General features: G+C 42.4%; 1 protein-coding gene across 1 annotated transcript in view; it reads right to left on the bottom strand.

The window, feature by feature from the left end:
* Positions 1-27075, bottom strand: part of ncor2 (nuclear receptor corepressor 2) — a 92164-nt gene that overhangs the window by 29720 nt on the left and 35369 nt on the right. Inside the window, exons 5-17 of the mRNA XM_080466668.1 lie at positions 26449-26631; positions 21505-21618; positions 16935-16991; positions 16250-16302; positions 13182-13248; positions 10929-11101; positions 10616-10709; positions 8721-8899; positions 7892-7946; positions 7701-7799; positions 4952-5085; positions 2674-2834; positions 1298-1360 (exon numbers count right to left, since the gene is read on the bottom strand). Of these exons, the coding sequence (XP_080322794.1) occupies positions 1298-1360; positions 2674-2834; positions 4952-5085; positions 7701-7799; positions 7892-7946; positions 8721-8899; positions 10616-10709; positions 10929-11101; positions 13182-13248; positions 16250-16302; positions 16935-16991; positions 21505-21618; positions 26449-26631 (1432 nt within the window). The remainder of the gene's footprint in view (positions 1-1297; positions 1361-2673; positions 2835-4951; positions 5086-7700; positions 7800-7891; positions 7947-8720; positions 8900-10615; positions 10710-10928; positions 11102-13181; positions 13249-16249; positions 16303-16934; positions 16992-21504; positions 21619-26448; positions 26632-27075) is intronic.

Genomic DNA, 27075 nt, shown 5'->3' with positions numbered 1-27075 from the left:
ACTGTGGCTGGGTCTCGGTGGTTGTGGTTACATAAGCCCTTCATAGAAGCCCTGCTCCCACCGAGCTGCCAGGCTAATCCTCCGGGATGGAGCGCCCCACTAATCCCACAGCAGGAGAATGGAACTGAAGACATTAACCAGGATTACTACACAGGACCGTGTTTGAGTCAGGCCAACGCCAGTTATCGCAAAATAACCTCTTAACACACAAACCTGTACACACATACAAACCCCCAAATTCAGAAGCAGAGTATAAACCTGATTTAGACTTTGAGATTAAATGTAGCTGCAAGAAGCACTACATCCACTGTGGATTACACAAGGTGAAAATAGTCAGAAGCAGAACTGAGAATCACACAAAGCACAGTGACACATCACCTACTAATGGCCACAATAGGCAAGTAGTGTTGGGTATACACAACACAGGACTTGCATTAGAGCGGGGGTATTCAGTTTAAAAATCACGAGTGAAGAGCAGCATTTAATACAGTGATTTCAAGTATCTATATACAGCACAATGAACGTCCATATCAGTCTTTCTTGAAATGCACAGACAGCTGACACCCGATCAAACAATCTATCTCACGCAACAGATTATTGGAAACCCCCACTGAAGGAGTAGTACGCCGAGGGAATCACTGACAGTGAGGAGCTCGTTCAATCAGTAACTACAGCTCGCTGTGCGTAACTCTTAAATATACTCACGCAGGTTGCTGGTGCGAGGAAAACGGGCTGAATGTCAGCAACCTCTGTGAATCAGCCATAGGCTTCTGGGTAATCTTCAGTCAGAGACAATAAACAGCCCGAGTTAATGACTGCTGCATTTGCAGAGGCTGGCTGATAAGGGGCAGACTTTACAGCCTCCTTGATAAAAGGCAGGCTGCCTTGACCCAGAGAGACGGAGAAATGACTCCAAAGAGCAGCAGAGCCCATAGAGGCAGTCTTACACACACACACACACACACACACACACACACACACACACACACACACACACACACACACACACACACACACACACACACACACACACACACACACACACACACACACACACACACACACACACACACACACACACACACACACACACACACACACACACACACACACACACACACACACACACACGTGGCGGTTGGTGCCTCAGTAACAGGAAGTCACAGCCACATCACTTGTATATGCTTTCGAACGACGCTCAAGCCGCCAGTGTTCTTTCCTTTGACAGCTGTACAATAATGCACAAAAACCGTGCTAAAGATACACATCACAGGAGGTAGGGAAGTTAACCCTTTACCTTTCTTGGCAGTTTCCATCTCTTCTTCAGTCCAGCGAGAGCTCTCATTCATCTCCAGATTAGCTGTCAAAAAAAAAAAAAAAAAGAATAGAGAAGCACCAAGTTAGAGAAGGCGGGAAGAGGAGGAGAAGGAGGGGGAGGGGGGGAGGAGTGGGCAGTTGTCAAAAAGTCAGTTAGGGAGTGACTGACAAGAGGAAAGGAAGGAGAGACAGAAATTAAAGCAAGTGGGGGGGGATAAAAGGGCAGAGGGGGGGCAGGGGAGCTTGTGCTGCTTGCTAGTGAGGCACTGCAGTATGGGGTCACTAGGGACTGTTTGTTTTACATGGAGGAAGCAGGAAATCCAAGGAGAGAAGTCAGTTAATGATTATAGACATAACAACTGGCTTGTTTCCCTGAACAGACCATAAGCCAGGCCGTCCCTTGCCCTGTATGGCAGACAGCAGCGCTGGAGCCCGTGCCTATGTGTCCTCTATAGGGACCTTTGAAGGGCACAGTGGGCCAGCTCACACTGCTGCCAGCAGGGAACAAACAGTGACCGGGTGGGGCTGCTGACTGAGAGCCCCTACAGCTCCAGTCACCTGGGGATTCCCTGTGACTAAAACCGGTGCTGCCGGAGCAACTGCAACTGCAACTGCAACTGCAACGCACGCACGCACGCACGCACGCACGCACGCACGCACGCACGCACGCACGCACGCACGCACGCACGCACGCACGCACGCACGCACGCACGAACTGCTGAAACATCAAAAACCTCATCCTAGCCTGCAGCGAGTGTATTGGTGCGCGCGTGGCTGACTTAACCATCTGCGAGGAAACAAAGAACTGAGCGGGGGACACTGCTGACACGCAGCGTTTTGTCCTTAAATGATACTTCAGTCTTGTGCCAATTGACGGGATCCCGACAACCTTCCTGGTGCGGTGCCACAATTTTTCACCGCTTTGATTTCTTATCATGCTACTTATTGAGTGTGAAAAAAAGAGTGGCGTCTAAGAGTGAGTGTGGATAAATAAATGAAGACAGAGGAACAACAGTGCACTCTTGTGGTGTGGATCAGGAGGACAAAAGTAGATCAAAGGTGACTCAACTCAGTCAATGATCAAATATTTATTCAAAGATCTTCTTTACTGTTTACACAGCTGAGTGATGCAACAGTTTTACTTGAATACTAGTTGATGCCTATTCTATTATTTTAGGTTATTCCGAATAGTGTATTATGAATTCATATGAAGTAATCTAGCATGAATACAGAAATGTATTGTACTGGGTGTCTCTAACAATCCATTATATGCTAGTTCCTACATATTGAACCAATGTTTTTTTTTAAGAAAAAAAGCTATTGCTGCAAATTCGTTGCAGCAAAGCTGGGACTTACCAAGCTCGTTGTTGAGTGGTGGCGTAGTGGTCTCCTCAACTTCACTGGTCATAGAGCGGGTGACGCGGCCCTTTCGCAGCCCCTGGCTATTGGCTGTGCGTCGACCCTTGAAAGCCACAGTAGGCTCTTTGTCCTCTGCATCCTCTCCAGAGGTGTCGTCCCTGCATTTGAGAAATGTCAACGCAAGTCAGCAGGAAATACAAACATTTGAATTTTGACATTTAAAGTTTCACCACTCAAAGTCTCATAATGGGTCCTACAGCATCGTTTCTATTATCTAGCAACTGGAAGCTTGAGGTGAAACGCGTTAACGTAGAGGATCAACTAGTTGGGGGGTCAACTAGTTTTAGTGATGAGAAGATAACAAAATGCTATGCAAGAGTTTAGACTTTTGGCTGTCACTAACCACATAAAAGTAAAAAAAAAAAAAAAAAAAAGATGAATAAGCTCACTCTGTGTCTATTTCATTTTAATCGAGGCTTTAAAACTTTGGACCTGTTGTAAAATGATTGTAACGGGGAAGCTGACACATTTAAAAGACCATGCTGGCCAAGAGACAAAAAAGAAGTTTTACAAATGTTTCGCTGCCACAGCTTCAAGGCTGGCAGATATAATTTAAAATCATTCAGATGTATAATGGTCAGGTAATAAAAAGAGTAATATAGAAGAAGTATAAGTAGTAATAAAGAAAAAAAGAGCGACACCCTATAATCTCAGATGCAAATAGGGGTCCTGACATCAAGTCATTACACCCAAAAGTAAGATTTAAACTGATTACGCCAGGGATGGGAAACTTTGATTATTGTGAGGGCCAAAGACATTACAGGCTCCCGTCCAGAGGGACAAGATGTAACAGAGCACTTCTAAGAGAAGGAAGTATCCGGATTATGACGACTATTTCAATAAAAATCTCAATTCATTTTGGATTTATTACTGTAATTACAGAGTATTGTTTAAATGAGGTCATTCTCTTCAACACATTTGTCTTCTCATAACCTGTGAAAAAATATTTTGAAATAACTTGTATATTGGCTCATGGGCTGCAATCAATGGGAATGTTGGCCACATGTGGCCAGTGGGCCACCAGTTGCACATGTTTGCATCACGCTGTCTGCTCACCCCACTGTGCTCAGGCCTATCACAGCTCTAAAGCCAACATGTTTGTCTGCAGGACAGGCAAGAAAAGCGCAGAATCAAACACAACCTCCGGGGGCCAAATGTGGACATGTATGCCGACGCTGCTTTTTTTTCCCCTTTTTCTTTTTTTATTCTTTAATTCTCTTTATTTCTAGGAATAATTTATCGAGTGTCAGCACAATGGCATGCCAGGAGACAGCCACCGAGTTTGAACCCTCTGCTCCTCCATTCATCTTCCCTCCAGCACCATTAATCTTGCTGAGGAGAGCTGTTGGCACACTAAATATAGGCAGGCCAGCTGTGCCAGGGGTGACAGGCAGGCAGGCAGCAGTCCCCTGGCCTTAGCTCAGAGCAGAGAGGAGGGAGGAGGGAGAGAACGCTTGATCACCATCACCTTTCATCCAAAATAGCTGCTAATAAACATGACCAGTCCATGCTTTAAACCAGTGTAGCGTCCCACCTCAGCCGACAACATAATAAAGTCTATTCATTTTCAGGAATAGAAAGCAGCAATATTCCATCTGTTGTTCTGCATCCTTTGCTGGCACTGTGCCTCTAAACACCCCCTCCTTTACCACTGAAACCACCTGCCTGCATACACACACGCACCTCAAACTGACAGGTAGGCTAATTATTCCGCTTATTTTTTGCCAAAGAAAACAACCTAGACAAACAAAATAAGAACAGAATTTTAAAAATGTGACTTGGTGTCATCTTGGGAAGGGGAGAAACATAAACAGGAAAACAGCTGCTGCAATACGGACAACAAATGGATGCTTAAGTTTGCCGTAGGTGGAAAGTCTGGCTAGAGGTGAGGGAGTAAGAGCTCAAAGGTTACAGAACGATTCGATTTTCAGATGCACTCCCACAAGCCAAAACACACTCCTACTCTATTTCCTTCATCCTGACCTGGAACAACTTGGAAAGAAAAAAAAAAAAAGTGAGTTAGAGAACTGGAGCAAGTTGGAAGACTTAATGCAGCTGCGCACTGGAATCAAAATGTGTAATATGTTTTCCAATCAGCTCCATTTATTCCTCTGCGCTACTGAATTGAGAAATATGTCATCTTTGCAGGACACCATGCTTCGACGACCTGGCATACCGCTGATGTTAAAGCTCAATAAATCAAAAAAAGACTCACTTCATTCCCTCTTCTTTATCTTCAGTTTCATTTTTTTCTTCATCCCGCTCTCCTTCTTTCTCCTTCTCCTCCTTCTCCTTTTCTTCCTGGCTGCTCCGGTTCACTTGTTGCTGCTGTTGCTGTTGCTGGCCATGCTGCGATGAAAGGCCCGGAGGAAAAGATTACCTTTTATTACAAGTTTTAAGTAGTTTGCAGAAACCTTTATCATATTGCGACACCTCTTGCCGCACCATTTTCTGTGTACACTTCAAAGAGAACAATCTGATTTTCTGCTTGAGTGTGGAGCATTCTGCCCTTCAGCTCAGTACAAAAACCGAGAGCGTTTTTTTAGAACCTCAAACCGGCCCATTAAGCCAATCATTCTGCGACACATCAGTATTTCACACATTTCTCATTAGAAGAAGATTCAGGTTCAGAAGCCCCCTCATCTCTTCGTCTTGCCAGTTCGGCACCATTCTTTTTTTCTTTTTCTGAATTGTCAACACAATCCACTCGTTCCTTGATCGTGATCGAGTTTCTCGAGGTCTATTATAATGATGTTTTGATAACAGCTCAGGTGACCCTGCTCCCCATGCTTAAACCCAGACACACTGAGTCGGCGCATACTACTGTGATTTCAAATGAGTGGGTTGCTGGATCAGTGTGAAAACAATTTTAACGAGGTATAATCTTTCAGCCACCACTTAGGTTGACGCAAACACACACAGAGTAGAGAGTAAAGATATGGCATATATGCGTGTGAAAGCCTGTAAGTAATGATTCAATACACGTGGACATGGCCGCTTAACCATGATTCAAATTGTAGCATAGTTGTGAGTTAGAAACAAACTTATTTTTTGAAATAAATTCATGAGTCAACAAAATGTATTAACATGGGATTTTTTCATAAAGCATTAACAACTCCATTTAAAAAATGTATTTTGGAATCACTAATTTTTATAAATGAAACCGGACATCAACAACAAACACGCTAGGATTTACCAGAGAATGCACTGTAAAATAATCCCGCTCCATTTTGAAACATGTTTTAAACATTGATCCAATTTTTGAAAATCATATTCTTTTTTTCTTTCTTTTTTTTTTTGAAGTAAAACAAAACAGGATATGAAAGTTCCGGGATTACATTTCTGAGGTAAAACGTTTGCTCTTTAAGCACCCAGTACCGCTTCCTTACCAGTTTCCTGCCTGTCTGGGCTTTTCGGGTTAGAGTTCAGATTAATACAGACAGCCACACTGAAAACCATAACTGCAGCTTAATATTACCCAGCTAACTTTCATCAGGCATCTTTTATTTGATTGGATGTTTTTAGAGTTGCTGCCCCTGGGAAAATACTCATCCAAGGAACATAAACCGTTGCTGCTCTTTCCACTTTACTTCATATCGACTTTGAAAAAGAGACTCATTACATGTGGCCGGTAGCAAGACAAGAGTGAAATTAAAATAAAGAAAAGAAAAAAGAAAAACACAAAGAAGTTATCGTGTTCTCCATTTGGACAGTAATACTAATGTCTTGCCTCTCTTTAAATTAATAATGTCTTTGAAATTCACTCAAAACAGAAAGCAAATAAAAGACATAACTCAATAGCGCTTTATGGTCTCCCTGTTCCATGTGCTACACAGACATTTTTTCTTTCCCAGGACACAAAATCAGTTTTAATAATTTCTATCTAAGAAGAGATCTGCACTGCGTATAAACAAGCCCTAAGCGGATCCAGAGACAACGCCACAGAAAGTTAAACCACTCAGCATATTGAAATGATAACCTAACCCAATGTGCTTGACATTACCGTCGACATTAAACTATCACTTATTCTCACTCTTCTCCTGTGTGTAAACATCATCTCTATTAGCATTTGCAGTCACTCTGTACTTGCTGTCCCTCCTCTGTAAGTAACTCCCACTGTGTGTGTGAGCAATTAGTGCAAGCTGCTACTCAAGAGGTGGAGCAAACCTCCAGGTAATGAGCAGAGGATTCTTCAGGAAAGATGAGGAGACACCAACCACAGGAAAAGGTCACCAGTAAATTAAAGTGCCATTTCATTAGTGTCAACAACTGTGAAGTTCACCAGCACCTCTTCTCTGGGTACGTATTAACTGCTCAGGAATAACCTCGGTTTAAAAAAATTATATGAGGATAATGTTGACATGTGGAGGTCAACAAATTGCAGCAGCAGCCGCTGGTGCATTTCTTATGAATGCCTTTCAGCAAGGAACAGTTGAGCCAGATTAAAATATGTTGGTAGTTAAAATCCTTCAGCGCACTATAGTTCCACAGTGGATATTTTGTGTTTATCATTGTTTTGTGGCTCAGGTTATGTCGTTCTCAAAGTTCAAATGTTAAGAGCTCTACTACCAAATGCCATCCGTTTCAGTTGTCAGTTGCAGTTTCTCGAAGCACTTCACACTGTTGTTCACATGGACAAGGTGAGATAGGAGCTCAAACTCTAACCACTGGGATTGCAAGGGCGATGTTCCATAAACCGGGGATTTATAGGAAGGAATTGTGGCCATGTGTCTGATACTAAATTAAAAGTACTTTTATTTCCAAATGACTGAAAATAATTTTTCTGTTACTAGTTACTCAGATAATAATGACAGCAGCTTACATTGTTGCTGGGCTGAAGCCAAATGTGTCATGTGGAGGTGGTTTTTAAACCAAGAAGAAAGTCTGTTTTCTCTAGTTTCCACTGGGCCTCTATCAAAATGAAGAGCATGTTTTTGAAGATTGAACTTTAAAGGTGACACTACCTGGCTTCTTCCTCTGCGTCGGTAGTTCCTTCTCACTATGTTCTTATAGTTTTCGTTCTTTTTGGTCAGATAGTAAAAGAGCACACACTCAGCCACAGTCTGAAACATAAAACAAAATGGAAATTTGTCATTTTTCCGAGAGGATGTCAGAAACGACACATAAAAGACACACAGAAGAAATCAATATGTACCTTTCTCTCCAGAAAAGACGCAATCAGGCCAAAGTTTTTAGGGTGCTGGATGAATCTGTGGGAGCAGAACAAAGCAAATGACTCAAAATCAGTGGTTCATGCTAAGAGCTTCTAAAATAAGATGAGAATAACACCACAGAGAGGAGTGGGGGGTGACGTCAGTGCAGAGACAGGACAAATCATTTTAGAAAAAGTCAAAAAAATAACCATATTAATTCTTTGGGCCACACAGTGGTGCAATATTTAGCGTTTATGCCAAATAGCGAGAATGTATTGGATTATAAGGGGAATTTCTGGAGAGAATATTTTAAGTTCTCTCTGTGCGGATGTTTCAGAAATTACTAAATATAACAGTAGATGTGTAAATAGTAATGACATATCCTTATATCTATAATGAATAAGGTTTATCAGGACAGCAAACTTGACAACTGGAGCTCTTTGTATGTGGGCCCTTTAAAGTTGCTGGTTTTTACGGCGTAGGTTTGATTTGATTTGGCAGCTGAGAAACGCCTTCTCTCGATTCTAAGTAAAGGGGAAGATTCACTTCCTTATCAACAACTGCGATGACCCTTCATCAGTCACACATACTGAATGTCACCGGGAGTTAAAGAGATACTCCATGCTGCATCTTAGAAACAAGCTTTTAAAAGAGCGACCCTAAAAGAAGAGAAGATATTCGATATGTAAAAATATTACTCTCAAAGTATTTTTAAGTTTGTTTCTTTGGAAAGTCTTGGGGGAAAACGATCTACTGGGAAATAATAAACTGAGCGTGACGTGAAAGAAAAGATCAACTCTGTTTTGTGCTTCAGGTGGAGTGTTTGCTTACTTCTCTCTGAAAGTGTCCTTCTCCTGCTCGCTCCACATATTCATGACCTGCCGGTCCTTGTACACCTTCATGGGGTCGTCCATCAGCCCGTTCATGTTGATAAACTTGATGCGCTGCTGCTCAGCGTCGAATAACATGGGCGGGATGACTGCCAACTGTCGCATTTGCTTCTCTGTGTTCTAATGTCCACAAGCACGCACACACACGCACAAACACACAACCACACAAAAGACATCCTTGAGTGAGGGGGCGGCTCTCTAGAGAAACTACCTGACAGCAAAGTGCTTGGACAGACATGTCCTACATGCAGCACGAGGAGGGAGAGGCTGAGTTGTCCTTGTTAGCAAAACAACTAAAACGAATTCTCCTTGTTAACCCGACGTCCCACTGCTCATTTTCAGTCGCAGAGAGGATGTTTAGGGGGATTTACGAGTGCAGTCTGCCTAACTCATTGATCTTTTAGGTTTTTTTTATGTGACTTGAGTTTGTGCGTGTCAGAATCTATGTCCTTGACCGTGACTCTGAAACACCAGGAGCCCATTCACACTCTACATTGATAAATCACCTTTCCCCCCCCCCCCCAATGCTTTCATTTCACGTCTATGAAACCTGACTGAGTATTGATGATGTTGGAGTAACTGAAGGAGGCCTGACTGAAAAGGCAGTTTACGCAGATTATATTATTGTATTCTGTGGGTATGATGTCACCTCTCCTTAAACCAAATAATGATCAACACATTTACTGTTACACTCAAATCCACAACTGGACAGAAAACGCCAGAGAGGCTGGTACACGGCAGAGTAGTGGAACATCTTCTGAAACGAGACGTCTCCACTGGACACCTACAGGCTTCCGGATTTGATTTCAATTACAACTTAAATTGTGGAATCTATAAGCTTTCTTTCTTAATTTTCTTTTTTCTTTCTCTCAATGAAGCGAATCAACCTTGTCAGCCTAAATGGCATCGATTTGGTTTGCCTGGATTGAGTCAAGTCAAACCAATTGTTTTTACATAATTGTGAAAAAGTAAAAAAACAAAACAAACAAAAACCTTATCAATCTGCACACATGACTGTAGTCTATCTGAAGTTTAGATTAATCTCTGAACTAATAGGGTCACAGCAACCAGTGAAAACTATGTGTCAACTGTGCAGAGTTTCAAAAGGAGGAAAGAGAGAGAACTGTAAAAATGAGACAGGCAGCAAAGACTTCCAGAAACCATCAGCGCTTTGGATGAACTCAAATTAAAAGCAGCTGTGCTGCTGTGTTTGCCGCTGGGATGTGGTGACCTTACAGGGTTGGTGCTCTGCTCTGGTTAGCCCTGCTAGCTCAGCTACAACAAATATTCCAGCCACATTCCACATCATCTCCTTGACATGTGTAGTAGAGATGAGTGATACCGAGTGTCTTACGTCTTTAAAGAACAATTATAAAGCAATATTTAAGCACTGCTTTATTTTACATGCCCTGTGGCTTTTTATTATCTTGTCTCTTTTACTACAGCCTCGTGTTACATCTTCATTTATAAAGTACTGTGGATAAATGTTAAGCATCGACAGTAAAGCAGGGATGGTTTCCAAAAATAAACCTATAAATATTTTATGAATGAATTTCATACAAAGTGCTGTAAAACAAAAAGAATTCCTCAGCTAAAGCAGTGCTTAGTGCAAGTCTTTAACTTGATAACAGCCAACAATCAGCTTAAAGTATTTGTGGCAAGTTTCAAGGATTTTCATGTGTGTGAGCCAAACGTGGTTAAATGTCCACTTTTACAAGCGAGTGGTGTTTTCACTTCACATAGGGCTCATTGTTGTTGTTGGTTTTTTTTTAATTGCCCCCAGAAACACATGGTTTCACCTTTTTGTACATTGCCAGGCTCAGTATGAGATCTTACCTCATGCTCTGATATTCCATCAATGATTTCAGAGACTTCGTGTTCGCTGCGAGCTGCAGATGAGGCCAGTCCGCCTCCTCGCTGCCCAACACGACTGCAAAAGGAAAAGCCAACGCATCACTGAAACGCTCTCATATTACCGTCACTGAGCTGTCCGCTCGCCACAACAAAACAAATCCACACTAATGCCAAACCCCAGCAGCAGTAACAAAAGCCACAAACTGATGCAAAGTGACTAAATCTGTTTCAGAGTGCCTGTTGTGAAAGTAAAAAAAAAATAAAAAAAATAAATAAATAAAAAGTGTGACCCCACCTCTGCATTCGCTCCTGCAGCTCTCTCTGCTTGCGGATCTCTGGGAACTGCTTCTCGTAGTACTCCCGCACCTTGCTCTCTTTGGCTCGGCGCCGCGGGTTGTTTTCAATGCGCTCCACCTTCTTCTCCCAGGCTTCCATCAGCTGGTCATAGCGCTGGCAAAACTTCTGCTCCTGGCAGATTGCAGAAAGAGAGTAATCTCAGTCGGCTGCAGATCCACTTCAAGATCAGCATTGGCCCCTCATGATATTGCCTTTGAACTTAAGACACATAACTAATGCACCATTAAGTGTGGAGGAGTACAATTAAAAAAGATTCTACAAGAGGACCCATCACGAGACGGTATACATGCAAGCAGATTTTATTTCCCTGTCATTTTACACCGCTCTCCGTCTATCTTGAGTGTCCTGCCGTGCACCCCTGCGTGCTCAGGCGACATGCCGCTATACTATGGGGGATTCCAGCTTACAGCCAAAACTCTGGCAGACGGCAGGCCGCTGTTTTCCCAGCTTCCTCGCAGGCAGGCTGTAAAGCAGACCATTAACGCTGGTGGAGACACGACCCTCAGCAGGCCCATAAACCACGATGTGATGTCTCCCCACACTCTGCCCACAAGGAGCTACCTCCCCCATTTAAGACACAACATGGGAGAGTAATGGCCGCTTGCCCGTGGCACGCAGCTTTTGACACGGGTGGTGCACTACTTTCCTCAGCTCCACTTACGATACATAGCAAATGCTTCGCTGTGCCAGTTGTTTCTGGCAGCGTCAAAGGCCGGGGAGTCGAACTCGGTTTCATTCACGGACTGCATACACCCAGATTTGATGTCAGCGGGGCCAGACAAGTAAAATGAAAACATGTCGGGCTATAAATATTGACAACTCCAAAATTATGCCTTTAAAAATCTCTAAAAGGTACATCTTGAAAAAGTTATGTAATAGAATATTTTACCGACAACTTACACTTTCTCAAGAAAAAAAACAGGCAAATGTCCGTAGCTTCTGCAGCTATTCGCTTGTTTTAACAACACCAGAGGACGACTCTGATGCTGAAACTATTTTGTTAGAAAGAAGGTAGCCAACAGAGTTCCTGAGAAATATTGCCATTTACAGTCTGGTAGTTTGAGTTTCAGTGTTGTGCTATGTGCTCTGACAACAGTGTGAACCCCAGTGGATGAATTAGGAACAGCCGTTACTTTTATTAAAAAGTTGCAGTTAATAGCTACATTTTGTCCAAAGCTACCTGGGACCTTTAGTTTCAGGCGCTTCATTCCAAAGGACTAAAATATTTCCTTTGCTCACTGTTGCCTGTGTTTCTACGGACTGAAGACGTGGGAGTTTTATGCTGATCAGGATGATGATGTTGGACAAGGCAATGAGGGATAGGTTCACCTCATGTTGTTTTTGATTGTGATTTATTGCACTTTAAACGAGTTGGAAAAGGACAGAAGCTTTAATAGCAAACTGGATTCAAAAGACCAGAAAGGTCCTCCATCTGATAGACAAAACAGCACCGTTTGTAAAGTACTAATCCAGGTACAGGGACCCCAGAACTAAATTTAGATAATGTGTCCAGCGAACGAAACGGACAAAAGTACCCGTCTCGGTTCCTCAAACCGTTAACGTTTTTGATATATTTCAATAATGCCAGGCCACCTCATGGGTCAGTTTTGGTTAGATGTTTGATCCCTCTGGTCAAAGTCATAAGAACTGGTTTAAAAAAAGAAATAATTAAAAAATGTCATGTTTTTACTACTCGAGGAGTCATGCAAATTTCTCAGCAAGACTGTGAACCTAACTTGCGCTAATGAGTTTGTGTCGAGTCGTTTGACTTTACGACACTCGCCTGGCATCACAGTTGACCCATTGATTTCTTATTTATTTATAGTTGCGCTCTTTGGCTCGGTCTCACGAGCAGACTGGCAAAAGTGCAGGCTAACCCTGTACAACGCTCATTATAGTGTTTAGCTGACAGTGAATTCTGCAGCCATTCATACAGACACATGAAATTATACTTTTAGATGACAGTATGAAAGAGCAAGCCCATTTTTTTGTGTTATTTTTCAAAAGCAATCACTGACTAAAGCCTCAGTAGATATACTAACAGATCATGCCCAGAGCTCTTTTTTTTTTTGTATGCCTAAAATAGCCACTTACTTCAAGGAGCAGCTGGCCCAGTTTGACACTAGTCATCAGTCACACACTGAATCTCAGCAGAGTCAGAAATGTTGTCTTTTTTTCTCTCTTTACTCACCCACTGCTTACGAGCATGATTTCTCCTTTTAAAGTACAAGATGAGCTTTTTCCTCATCGCCTGGTTTCTGAGAGGGTGAAAGAGTAAAAGAGAAAGAGAGATAGACAGAAAGGAAAGAATGAGGTGAGAACAGTCAAGAAAACACTTGATACCAGATAGTGCTTTGGCTTTCATCACATCGGTCACATATTTTATCGACGTGTAAGACGTTCCCCAGATGCTCAGGTACACGCTCCCTACCCTCTGCACTCCCGTCTGCCTCGCCACTCTCCCCCATAAACAACAAAAAAAATGCACACACTCACAAACACAAACAATGCTTGTCCTTGTATGCCACTGCTCGCTAAACTCAAACTTGCTTCTGGGTGTAAAGGACAGCGAGGGGAGCCAAACTTATAAAACTTGTCTGTGCTGGGAACAGCCAGCCACAGTGCTTCAAATAAAGGTCAGGGCCAGTAATCTCCTTAGGCAGCCACTCAGTTTGTCTCTTTCTTTGCTGCAAGACAGAGTTTTATTCCTGACACTTAATCTGTCACTTGTAAGGTCACGTTCCCCACTGATTAATGTAATCTTATTCTACATTAGTCACTTCAGCTGAGCCGCAGGGGCCTTCGGGTCACGAGTAAGGACGAAAGACGGGGAAGTGGGCTACTGGTGGTGTTAGCGTTTTGTGAAATTTTAAAGATAGCATGATAACATTCGGGGAGAGATAGCCACGCGTGGTGACCTCGCCATTATTCTTTGAACTTATTATCTGTGGGAACAGGACCGAGTTCAAGCCAAACAGCCCTAACCTCCAACCTACATTAAACACTGCTACACACCCACACATACAAACACATGTTGGGCCATGCCACCCTGGCAGGGAAAACTGAGATTCTGTGAAATCGTGCATAAGAGCAGACGTACACATATTGATGTGAATATGTTGGTGAGAACTGACTTGGTATGGCAAAAACAAGACTGATAGATTAATCCCTCTAAAGACAGAGATGGCATTGTTCTCTGGACACCAGATGGCAAAGGGAAAGATTAGTGGCCCTGAACTCCTACAAAAGGTTTCCTTTGTCCTTCTCTAAGCCTGTGCCATTTCTGAGATATTGGAGAACACAGTAATTTGGCATAATACCTCCAAACCGCAAATTCTGCGAATTTCATAATACTTCATACTCGTGGCAGATTTTCTGTTGTGATACAGCCGCACTGAGGATTTATCAAACCGATCACCAGCAGTGTGGTAGCAGCACCATGTGTGCAGGAGTTGAACTGTGATGGGGACTGAGAGCTTCACAGAGATATTGGTAGTCATCCATCCCAGCAATGAATGCCAAGGTTATCAAACCGGTTAACAAAACAAAGGAGTCAACTGTGCTGGCCCGAAGCAACACACTGGTATTTAATAATGCGCACACACACACACACACACACACACACACACACACACACACACACACACACACACACACACACACACACACACACACACACACACACACACACACACACACACACACACACACACACACACACACACACACACACACACACACACACACACACACACACACACACACACACACACACACACACACACACACACACAGAGGGAGACAGGACAGTTTTCAGTTAATTGCTTTGAGGCAATAATACTGATCAAACGGTGCAGGATCAAAAGGAGTGAAGACAGCAGTGTGTGGCGGAGAGGTCAGACACATCTAGTGGTATGCCACCGTGCCCAAACTACAGTGAAAACAGCAGAGGCGAGCCATCAAAACCCTCCCACGAGCCTTTTGATGTGTCTTACTGAATCATGGACCTTAAAAGATTATACATTGGACATAAGCCTCATTGAAGGACATCGTAATGGCTGCTACCTTTACTGTATACGTTCAGTTAAATTTGAAACTGATCTAATGAGAAATCCGATGCAACAGAAGTTAAATGTTCTGTTTAATTTGACCACTTATGACATGAAGAACAGTCTGATTATAACAGAATTAAAAGGTGAGTTATTTTCTACTTAAACTTCAGTTCATCAGGTTGTATAAAATTTATAAAGAAGCTTCATTCACATTAAGATCATGGAAAACCAGCACTCACACAGGGAGAATATGCTAAATCTGTTCGGAAAGGCCTTCAAAGCAGGACTCAAACGGTTGATGTTGACGCAGTGAGGCCAAACTGCTAACCACTATGCAGCCTTGTATCAATTTATGGCTTAAAATAAATTAGAAATTAAAAAGTTACCTCAGTAGAGGTGAAAACGATGCAGCGAATATTCTAAAGCAGAGGAAACGGCCTCTGTGATGAAAAGTTCCCTCATTCAAGGTCATGACAATAAACAAGTTTGAAATCAGATTCAAAACTGTGTATTTTAAATACCTAACATGAGCTATGACAACGCTGAATGAACATTGCACTTAAATACTAGTAGATACTGTATGTAAGGAATGGACTCAAGCAGAAGTGAATTTGAAATTAACAAGAGTATTTCCCATGATGATTAAACTGCCACCATTACTTAAGTGTTATACACTAATAGTGAAAATCATTCTTCTACTAGATATTTGCAATGTTTTTTTAAGCCTCTGTTACATGTTTTGCAATACATATTTATTCCAGCGTGATATGTCATGTTTGCCAAAGAGGAAGGATGATTCAACGTTTAGTGATGGAAACAAGTGCTGAGTCTTCCCACACAGGCAATATACTACCATCACAGGAAATAATATCTGGTTAAAACACCAAGATTCTTCCTCCTAATGAGACATGAGTACCTGCTCAAATGCACAGCATTTTGTTTTCAATATCCAGCAATAAATAGCAGAACAAAATTGTTCAGTTTCCCTCATGATGGGAGATTTACATCCTCAGTTGGTGGTCAGTTGTAAAGAGCACTGTTGTGGCTATTCAAAACTACACATTGCAAATATATATGAACATATGAAATTACATCTTAAATATTTTTTATATCAACTCATCATTCCTCTTGAAGGCAAACCTTTGTGGCAGTGTGTGAAACATTTTTATTTTGGAAAGTATGTAGAGGTATGCAGCAGTATACTCACATTTTGATGTTTTCATGGTATTGCTTGGTATCAGAAGGCTGATTGTACAGAGGCTAAAAGAGGAGAAAAATCCATGTTAGCAAATGTGCAGCAGATTGTAAAGCGCACACACAATAATACAATACACGTTAGACCTCTCACCAGCAAATTACAAGTGACACAAAGCTCTGATTGACAGCAGTCCAATGACCTGATCTGATTGACTCTAAAGAACTCACTCGAAATGAGAGCCCTTGGGGATACAGCAAAACCTGCTGGTTGCAGCCTCTTTGCAAAAGCTCAATAGGTAATTTGTTCAACAGAACCAAGTGATCAGTTCACTTTGAGCGAGTGAGTGTAAGATGGATATTTCTGCAGCTTGATGGATACTATGAGTCGGCACGTTTCCAACAAAAGCAGGGAAGCATAATTAAGATATAAAATCAAAGCAGAGTGAAAAACAGATAAGAAGTAATGATGAAAACAGCTGAAAACAACATCCCCTTATTTTACTGTTAAAACCAACAATGCTGCATTTTATGACTGTAACAACAAAATGCTTCAATTTAGTGTTTGTTAACCCAAAAGCTGGGGCAATTATGTCATTTAGGCATCAAGGCTGATCCGCCTGATCTGTTTGCCATTATTTATCACTTTAATAATATCTTGCAAAAACATGAGGCAGCAGAATACAATGTCTACTCACCAGTTCTACCCTGGGTCCCAGTCCCTCCAGTATCCTGTGAGCCTCTTCTGCCTTTTTCTGGTGAGGTAAGACAAACACAAGTAGTACATTAGCGGGCTGCCTGCACCTCTGCCATCACCACGGCAACACTGTGAACATGCTCACTCGATCACTCAGGCTGTAGCCTGAGTGATCGAGATGCGTGTCGGACGGCCGGATGGATGGAGAGATGGATGCACCGACTATTATTAGAGCTTTTAGCTCAAGCTGGGCCACAGTTTCTTGCCTCAGTTCCCTCTCCCCTCTCCCAGAAAGAAAAAAAAAGATTACTCACCTCCCCAGAGCAGAGAGGTAAGAGAGAAAGAACAAGCAGGCAGGAGAGCAGAGTGGGAGTGGAATAAAAAAGGAGTGGGAGAGAGAGAGAGAGAAAAAGAAATCCAGGAAGAGGGGTATCTAATAAGAGACATCTGATGAAAGACAGAGAAAGATCTCACCTCCAGCCACCTACAACAATCAGCCCCTTAAAACAAAAAATCCTGGCAGGGAACCACAAAATAAGAAAGGAGAGGTGTCGGGGCATGAAGATGGGCAGCAAGAAAAACTCCCATCCGTGTCTTGGGATGACCTCTCAGTGGCTCTGCTTCTCTACATTTATATTTAGCTCCAGCAGACAAATGTGCGTGCAGTGTCCCAGACTACCCCACTCTTGTTTCCTCTCTCCCCTCTGTACACTCGCTCTGCTCCATCGATCAAAACGGACCCTCCTTGGCGACCCACAACATGCTCTGCTGCTTTCCATCTCAGCTCATTTCCCTCGGTAGACCAGCGAGACCGGCCAGACCGGGTGCACTCGCAGCCGGGAAGGAAGAAGGGTGGACGGAGAGAGGGAGAGGGGTGAGGGGGAAATTTCAGAGGTGATAACCTGCCAGAGTGTGTGCGCATCAACCTTTACTCCTCGCCACCCAGCATGACACGGTGCTTCCTTGTCCATTTCACTCTGTCCTCACTACAGAGTTTGCACAGGACTCACGCAAGCGGACCTGAATGTAACACCTCGGAGGAGCTCACACGCACACAGCTTAATTTGAGTCAACACAAGCTCACAACTGGGTCACCTGAGCCAAGTGACGGGGCTCCAGTTTTTAAAAGGCATATGGCTGAAGAAAGCGCCCGTTAACATTTGCTAACCGAATCAGTGAACGCAATGAATCACTGAAGTGCAAATACAGTGCCACGGTGCCGATGTGCCTTTCCCCTCATTCCTGTTGCTTCCTCACCAGTGAGTAGGTGTAACAGGCTGCAGAGTATTGCCTCAGAGAGCTTGTTCACTACAGGAGCCGTTTATGAGCAGTAATTATCAAAGAAGCTCTTCGTCTCCCCCCCCCCCGGGGAGTCTCAAGGACTTCTCGTCATTTTATAGTCGTGATTCTTAAAGCAAATTTAAAAAGAGGGCAGCATTAAACCGGCCTCAAACCTCTTCAAATCTGGCTTTCAAGTACTAGAAATGGCTCGTTTAGCAGTGAAAAGAGGGGTGTGGATGAGTTGCAAAGCTGCACTGAGTGTTAGGTTTTCTTCAAAAGCGTGAAGAGACCTGATGGTTTAATAACAGTCATCTGAGTCCATACACACAAGCACATCTCAGAACCCGAACAGAGTGGTGTAGTAGGCTGTTTTTTTTTTGTTTGTTTTTCCCAATCATGCCACCCTGTGGTAACACAAAGGACTGCTACTCCGAGAACTTAGCGACTGCACCATTGTTCAGCTCTACCCTGGGTCACGATGTCCCTCAAATAAAACATTTAACAGAAGATACTTCAAACAAGGCCTAGGAAGATAGCACAGTGGTCGCTTATGCAACTAGTATGACAGTAAGGCCCAAAGGAGGAAAGCGAGGGGAGAAACAAAGATTTTGAAATAAAATCCATGAAAAAAGCAGTACAGAGCCACGTGAAGGCAGATACAAGGACTTATGAGGATTTATGATTAATCTATGGTATTATGATAATGCAGGCCTAGTGGGGCTGTCTTCTCTTGTGTTTGTGTTTATGACCGTTTAGTGAACTTGACTTCAGCCATCCCTGGGGTTTAACAATAGCCTGTGAATAGAAACGTGGCTGTAACCCTGTCTGAGAAAGCCGGTGACACTGAGCCCACAAGGGACAGATGACACCGCAGAAACACCAGCACCAAAAAGGCACGCAGAGGCCAACGTAATTATAGCCAGGTGCTTAAAAACACAAGCAAGCAAACAGTCATGAAGGCCAAGCAGATAAAATAGTTTGTGTTTTATCTTGAGTAAAGGTGAATTATTGTAATTCTGATGATTTGTGACAATCTAAAAGGTCTGTCTTACTGTTTTCAAAAAGTAGGTTGAGAATGACAGAAATGCAGAAGTTGTGTTTTTGTCCGATGTTTACATGACCTCAGGTGGAGTTAACCACCTCTTTTTTGAAGTTGTGAGTAAGACACGATAAGATCTGTTGCTTATTACATGTAGTCCCTGGAAACCAAGATGGTGCAATCACATTTGTTTGGCTCAAGCAAACAGAGAGACAAACTGCTGTGAAATAAAATACATAACATTAATTAAAACTGACTTTATTCAAATGTGTTTCCAAAGACGAGAGCAAATGGGCTTCGGCACGAGGGGGGGGGGGGGGGGGGGGGTATGTGTGTTACACAAATGGTAAAAAATTGGCCATAAAATGAGTGAATGAGTAAATGTAAAATTAAAAAGGAAGCTGGTTAAGTCTAGCCATGTGCAATTGCATGGTTGGAGGAGCTGGCACTAGGCCAGAGTACACCCTGCCAGTCAAAGGGAAGTGGGAAGTGTTACAAAGGTTAGACTTCATTGTGGAGTAAGCCTTGAGTCATTCTTAAACTCCCAGCAAAGTCTTGAGCAATCTGCTATTCCAGAAAAGTGCTGCGCACGATAACGGCTAAAGTCATGGAGGGCAAGCCTTAAACGAGGCCTCCTGCAACATGTTTGCTTGCATCTGTCATCTGTGCAGGTTAGAGTCGGAAAACTGGTAATAATTTAGTCTGTTACTCAATGACTCCTTATGCGCCTTTCTGAATGTTTATCAGAATAGTTTGAGGCTTTCAATATACTACGCCGCTCAACAATCAATTACATTTAATTCAATTTAACTTGTAAAATTGCTTCACGTGTTCTCTACAACTTGAAGTTTTAATATTATTCACAGCATTGCATTGGGTGTCAGAGGCCACTTGGAGGTGCAATATGAGGTGAGATACACAACAGGAGAATGTCCCTGCTTTAAATGTCAACTTGAATCAAATGGATGCGTGTGTATCTAACCACTAGGGGGACCGAGAGCACTGAGAATCACACCATTATGAATTGTGGGCACACAGCTCTATTGTAGGTCATTATTACTGAGCTACGACTCACTTACCACCTTCACAATAATTTCATTTGGGCTCTCGGCTAGGTTTGCAAAACTGTGAGAAAAATACTTTCTCCACTGTGCTGTGAGCCTGACTGCATCTGTTGTCTTCTAGTGTGAGCATGTTTTCCTGTGTATACCTGTATGATTCGTCATTCCTGCTATGTTGACCTTTAGTCGTATACTTTGAGAGTAAAGAGGAGGAGGGTCGGGTATGAGATAAATTGTTTGTGACAGTCCGTTTTTGTAAACAGTTTTGGGTTTTTTTTCACACAGGGTATATGAAAAACACTGAACAACACCAGACATTTGCGACTCAGGAGGATAGTACTTGTTTAAAATCATATCGCCATCAACACAGTAAATCACAACCCAATATGTCTGAAATGTAATAGAAAAAGAAAATTAAAGACCTGCATTTCACTGGTCTCTATTTATAGAAAGCTTGAGTCTCTGCGGTGTGTTCAAAGCTGCACCTGCTGGGGTAATCCAGTTACCTTAGATGCACTGTGCCAATCTTCAACACAGAGCGGTGGTCTTATCTCTGACTTTAGACAGAGATAAACCAGGAAACAGAACACTGAGAGGTGTAACAGCCTGGCCTTGTTTAGCTGGATGTATTGCATCAGAACAGTGAAAAACACAGAAAAGTGGGGGAAAGCAAACATCGCACCCGTATGAGAACGTGTCAACAACACATGTCGTGTAGGACCCTGGACCCAACCAAAGCAGAATTAATTTTTTAAAAAAAGAAGAAAAAAAGAGCAGCTTTCGACTTAAAAGGCAAATAAACTGCACGCTGAATGCTTGAATGAACACTGCATTCCAAAAGTGTCTGAACTTTCTCCACAGTCCCGTGAGCCTGACTAAAAGCAAGAGTGGCATTATTTGGGCAGCAGGTACGTTTTCCTCTGCCGCACACAGCAATGAAAACAGGCTATGAGGAAATAAAAAATTCCAATACCTGTCACACATTGTGTTTGGGCATTTCAGACAGCTTTGGTCTGTGGTTCATGCAACCAGACACACCAGACTTTATCAGGAACCAGATTAAGATCCGTTTTTCTATAATTGTCTTGTAGCATTTTTTTGTTTCGTTTTGCTTTGCACCAAAGCGTTAGTCACATTTCAGGAACCAAATTAAGAGCAAATGCAACGGGTGAGTCGTCTATTACACTGACCCTGTTCTCATCGTAGATGATCTGAACCAGGCTGCGGTGTTTGGCCTCACTGGGTGGCGGTGAGATCGGCCTCTCAGGCTCATGAGGCTTCGCAGCCTCTTCCTCCAGCTGTTGCTGTAACACAAAAACAAAGACAAGTGTTAACTAATCTACAAGGGCCCTGATTTGTCCAAAAACACTTGTGGCTCCCATGCTTCTGTTGTGAGGGTTAGATCGTGTGTGTCGGATCAGCCGTCCCTCCCCAGCTCTCCAGCTGGGATGGCACCAACTGTCCTATTAGCTGTAATAGCTATTAGCTCCCTAGGGTCTACTTAATCAAAGAGTTACCACAACAGTCTGTAAACAAAGCCAAAGCCTGCTGTGTAGCTGGAACATCCAATGAGAAATAAATAAATAAAAGAGAGGCAAACAAGGAGCCAACAAAAGAGAAACATAAATGGAAGACAATATGGGAAAATGCCACCACAGTGGAAAACAGAGCAGTTCCTTAAACTTACTTTTCACTCTGGCATTTAACAAAACAAATGTGTAACAAAAGAATAAAGTGTCTTGTCAATGCAGGCAGAAACAGCTAGAAGAAAGGTGAGCTAGGATTTTGTAAGACCTTGACTGAAGGATCCAGCGTGGATAAGGACCTGTAACTCACTGTAAGCATTCATTGGATTTCACTCAGTTCTTCATCCATAAATCTTTTTCTTATGCCAGAGGAATATAGAAAGACAGAAGAAAAGAAAAACAACATCACTGAGGGAAGCAATGCAGGCACCGTTTTTGGATCCTATAGACTACTTTCAGTGAAACTCTCCTTCAGTTTAAAGAGTAGAACTCTGGGATTGAAAGACCAGCAGTCTGTGTTGGCTATTCAACTACACATTCGCTACTCATGTTGAAATAGCACCAAGTGTCCCACAAACTCAACGAGCAGCCACTTTCGGAATGTTGAATAATGAGTCAAAAACAAAAACGTTCTCCAACCTTTGATTATTATTACAATGGATTCTCTTTGGAAGAAATGCGGAGCTTCAACAAAACTAAGTTCATATTGCATTCAAAGGATCTGATAACTCTACACACCCGCGACCACACCTGATGTTTATATGACAACCTGAATAACACTGATATACTTCCTTGAATGAAATCTGATGTGGGTTTTTCTGTGCCTGCAGGTCATTCAGGGCCGGAGACTGTGAGCTTCATGGCAGTTGCATTTAAATTATAATGTGAAAAATCAAGCAAACAAAATTAATTGTGTGTTAAGCCCCGCAGTGTCAACGAAGCATTGAATTGCATAGCTGTTTTCATGAGTGTGTGATTATCTGCCTCTCTGTGTTTTCCCTGTGATGGAGTGGGAACTTGTCCAGGATGTAGCCTGCTTTATATGTATAGTAGTATTATTACAAAAGGCCTCTGTAGTCCATGAACATGCAGGTGGGTCAAAATCACATTGATTTGAGACGACATAGCAGAAAAACACAACCCTAAACATATTTTTATTTTATCTTTTGTTGAAACTACGTGCATACCACTTTTTGAAGTTTGTTGATAGAGCAAGTAAAGCCAGACCTATGACAAAAACACTTTCTGAATATTGCCATGCTGTTTGGTGCAGGAAGAAATAAATACTACGGCCCAAATGCTAAGGAAAGTGTCTTCAAACAAACCAGGCACAGTCATACACGCTCCCCAAAAAGCTACCAAATGCAAACTGAAATGTAAATGACAATACCAAAGTGTCACACTCGAATGATTTGTAAATAGAGTCAGAGGCATGGCCTGCATTCTAATGTGAAAATATGAATATAGAGTCATTGATTATTACTAAATTTATACTTGGGATTTAAAATGTAACATTTAAATTTGCATTCTGACTTTCTACAGCCAAACAAGGTAAACTGTTTTTTTAGGTGAAATATAAAGCCAGAACCAAAAGTAGCCCAAACAAATAATAAAAACACACCTGACCCAGAGGGTTAAAGCATGCCGGGGTAAAATTTAAATGATATTCTTCCTGTTAAAGCTACTCATCATTTCTATTTATATCCATCATTTTTCTTTAAAAGAAGTCTTCACTGGAGGCACTGGTGCATTTAAGTTTCGGCTTCGAGTCAATTACTTCATATAAAGAGAAAGAGCCAGGGACAGGCTTTTAGAACAAGCTTTACAAAAACACCATTCAGCAGCTTGTACCATCTTATGTTCAAACAATCAGTTCAACTTATCAAGGACATCCCAGGTCTCTTTGGTGCCAAAACTTACTCTTCATAAATAACCACACTCCACAGCTTCCATCCTTATATAGTCTAGAAAAAGCATGTAAATGCCATGTGAGCCACCACCTTGACACTTGAATAAATTTATCTGTTTACACCTGGTTAAAGATGCATTTCAGGATCATTTATAATTTGTCTGAGAATGTTTGGATACAGAGTATACTGAAGGGTGGAGAGAGAATGAGTGTATTCAGCTGTATCTTGCTGGCGGCGGAGGCCCAGCTTCAGAATTGCGTGCATACAGCTGCTGGCCTATGGTGAAGTCAGCCCCCAACAGCCCCCGCACACCTCGATCTCATCTCCTGACGGGGGCTTTGGAAGAGGGGGAGACGGCCCCCAGAGGCTCCACATGAGAGTGGAGAAAGATGGATCATCCTGTGCCATGATAGCACCGGATAAGCATCTGGTGAGGGGAAACATAGACATTCCCATAGAGAGCCCCTCCCCCTCCCCTTTCCTTTCCAAACCCACCGCAGAGTAAAATAAAATAAACCAGCCATCCTGAGCGCGACTGACATGACACACGCTGGCTGTAACCTAAGCCTTTACCCCCCCGCCCACTCGCCAACTCTGCCAGAACTCTTTAAATAAAGTTTTAGCGTGTCACTTAATTAGTCCAGATGTTTTAATGCCTGGAAAGAGACGGACTGTAAAAATGTTCATTAAAAAAACTGAGTGAGTATGAGGCGAGAGGGAGACGAGGGGTTTTGATTTAAGCCTCCAAGCAGCTGAACAAAGATTTGTGATTATTCAGAGGGATTGAAATCCAATAACCGGCTTTATTTGGTTTTTTTTACTATTCTGTTAAACAGCCTGATTTCTTTACTGAAATCTTTATCACTATCACTAAATAAAACAGTCTTTCTAACTGAAGCAAGGTGAATCGGTGACGCCAGCAGAATTAGAGATGATTGAAAGCGCTTCTTTCTTATTTGGAGGCTGGACACCCACTGAGGTTGTAATGGTTTACTAAACATTTCATGTCGTATCAATCTTTAAGTTCAAATGTTTTTATATCACCAAAGGAAACAGACTTAGTCCAAAAACTCATTGAAACTATGTGTGTGAAGTCTTTTTTTCTTCTTTTTTTTCATTCTCACTTCAAAGTGATTTACAACTCTTAATCTAAAACCTGTATGACATCATAAGGACACCCGGATATAATTAGATTTTATAGCAATATGAAATGAGTAAGGGTTTTGAGCAACATCACCTTTCAAAATAGTTTTATAAGGGATAAACATGCTCTGTTCACACAACTGCTTCATATATTTTCTTACTACAAATAGGCACCGACACATAAATAATGAAGTAAAAACTATTTCCCAAAACTATGCTAAAGTGTAACTACATTCAGGTTATTACATCGATAACTATAAACAGGAAGCTGTTTAATCTTGCGGGAAGTAGCTTGTCAGTCTGTATATGTTAAACTGAAAAGTATCTCAGTCAGTCGTCACACTGTTAACACGGACACTGCCGGACGAGAAGGCAGGTACGCAAAAGCACCTGTCATCAGTAGATTACCATAAATGTATATACAGATGATGAGTACCTCTTGATGGGTATGCTAAATATTATATTACGAAGGTACAGTGAAGGAAGGCTGCAGCTGCAACAGAACAAGGCCACCCATAAGGATTTCTTGACTAAATGTGACGAGGGACCAAAGAGGAGACCGTGTTGCAGGGATACGAGCGCTTTAGCCGTCACAAAACCTTCACTTCTAATCCTTCTCCCCCCCCCCCCCCCCCCCCCCCCGGAGGGAAGCTGTTATTTATAGCCTCATATATTTTTAACCTACTTTTCTCCTAAATAAAAAGCCAAATACGAGAGGAAGAAAAGGGAATGCGGATGCCTGGAGGAATGCGTGTACACAATCACTGAGCAAAGATGAAAAAAAGAAAACAGCTACGAGCTTGAATGCAGCGATTACAACACAGCAAAGTCTATTTAAGACATTATTGCTCTGATGCCAACTGAAGCCTGGCAGGGAAAGTCGCACTGGAAAACCACACTTTTCAAACAAACCAACGCTGCACCACCAAGATTCAACGAGGACGCCAGCACTGGCAGAGACTGCTGCAAGCGTGACGAATAAACACTTCGGTACCTCACGGACGTTTGACGCACTCCTGCAAGGTCGGGATATGTGTATGACACAAATGTGCATTGGAGATATTCTCCTTGATACCTGCAGCTTTTGAACAAGCTGTCTGCAAAGAATGCCTCATTGAAAAATCTGTGTGTGAAGTAGTAGTCGTGATTCAAAAAAAATATTTGAGAAAGATTTATCATTTGTGACATGAAAAGAGCAACTTTCCTTTTTCATCCGTACGGGAAAAAATAGTGGAGTAAGTAAAATGGAATTGGATGAAAAAATGCAAATAAGTTAAAGCTCATTAGTCTCCCTTTGAGTGCGTTGACATATTTGTGGGATGAGATTTCAAAGCCCTTTCTGAAGCATGCATCTTCACTGGCTCATCCATCTCGTGCTTTGATGGCACTACAACAATCAACAACTTCAATCTTTGACATGAATCAGAAAGCTGGAGGAATCCGCAGAAAGGCTGCCAGCATAATGCCACAGAGAGAAATGAATCAAATCTTACATCAGGAAAGATAGTATCTCAATGCAGTCAGGTTTACGACTGCCATCCGCTTCCGCACAGACCTGTTTTTTGCGAAGTTTGCAGATCTGCTGCTCCACCATGGTGATCTCCCGGTCCACCCGGTCCATGTTCTGGATCAACTCCTCCTTGGAGAACCGAGCTGGCACCAGATCCAAGTCTGTGTCCATGTGGACCGGGCTCACGGGAGAGATGGGCTCCAGCTTCCCCATGCCGCCTCCACGCTCCTGTCGGGGAACAAACGAGAACGACGCACAGCTTGGTTAGATATGCAAGTTATAGATTATATACGATTGCTGATAATCCTGAATTGGAAATGGCTGTCAAGAATTTCCCTGTGAAGATGGCGAACTTTCATTGCGTTATTCAGTTATTAAAAACAACGTTCAGGGTACAACGCAAGTAAACAAGCACAACCTTTTTACATACACCAGATACTATCAAATGCACTGATGTGGCAACTCTGCTGCCACATTTAAATCTGAGACAAAATTGAAAATGAAAGCTCAACTCTTCAAGAACCTTGAATTAAGACTTTTGTCCCGCATGACTTCTCAGTAAGGCTATGTCAGAGATGACAAGATATGAATGAATACATCAGTCTGGGGTAATTAAACGCAGCAGTTACAAAAGAAAGGCACCAAAAATTTTTTTTTATTATTTAATCATCA

Source organism: Lipophrys pholis (assembly GCF_963383615.2).
Source record: "Lipophrys pholis genome assembly, chromosome: 7".
Lineage (NCBI taxonomy): Eukaryota > Metazoa > Chordata > Actinopteri > Blenniiformes > Blenniidae > Lipophrys > Lipophrys pholis.
This window is presented reverse-complemented; position numbering and strand designations above follow the sequence as displayed.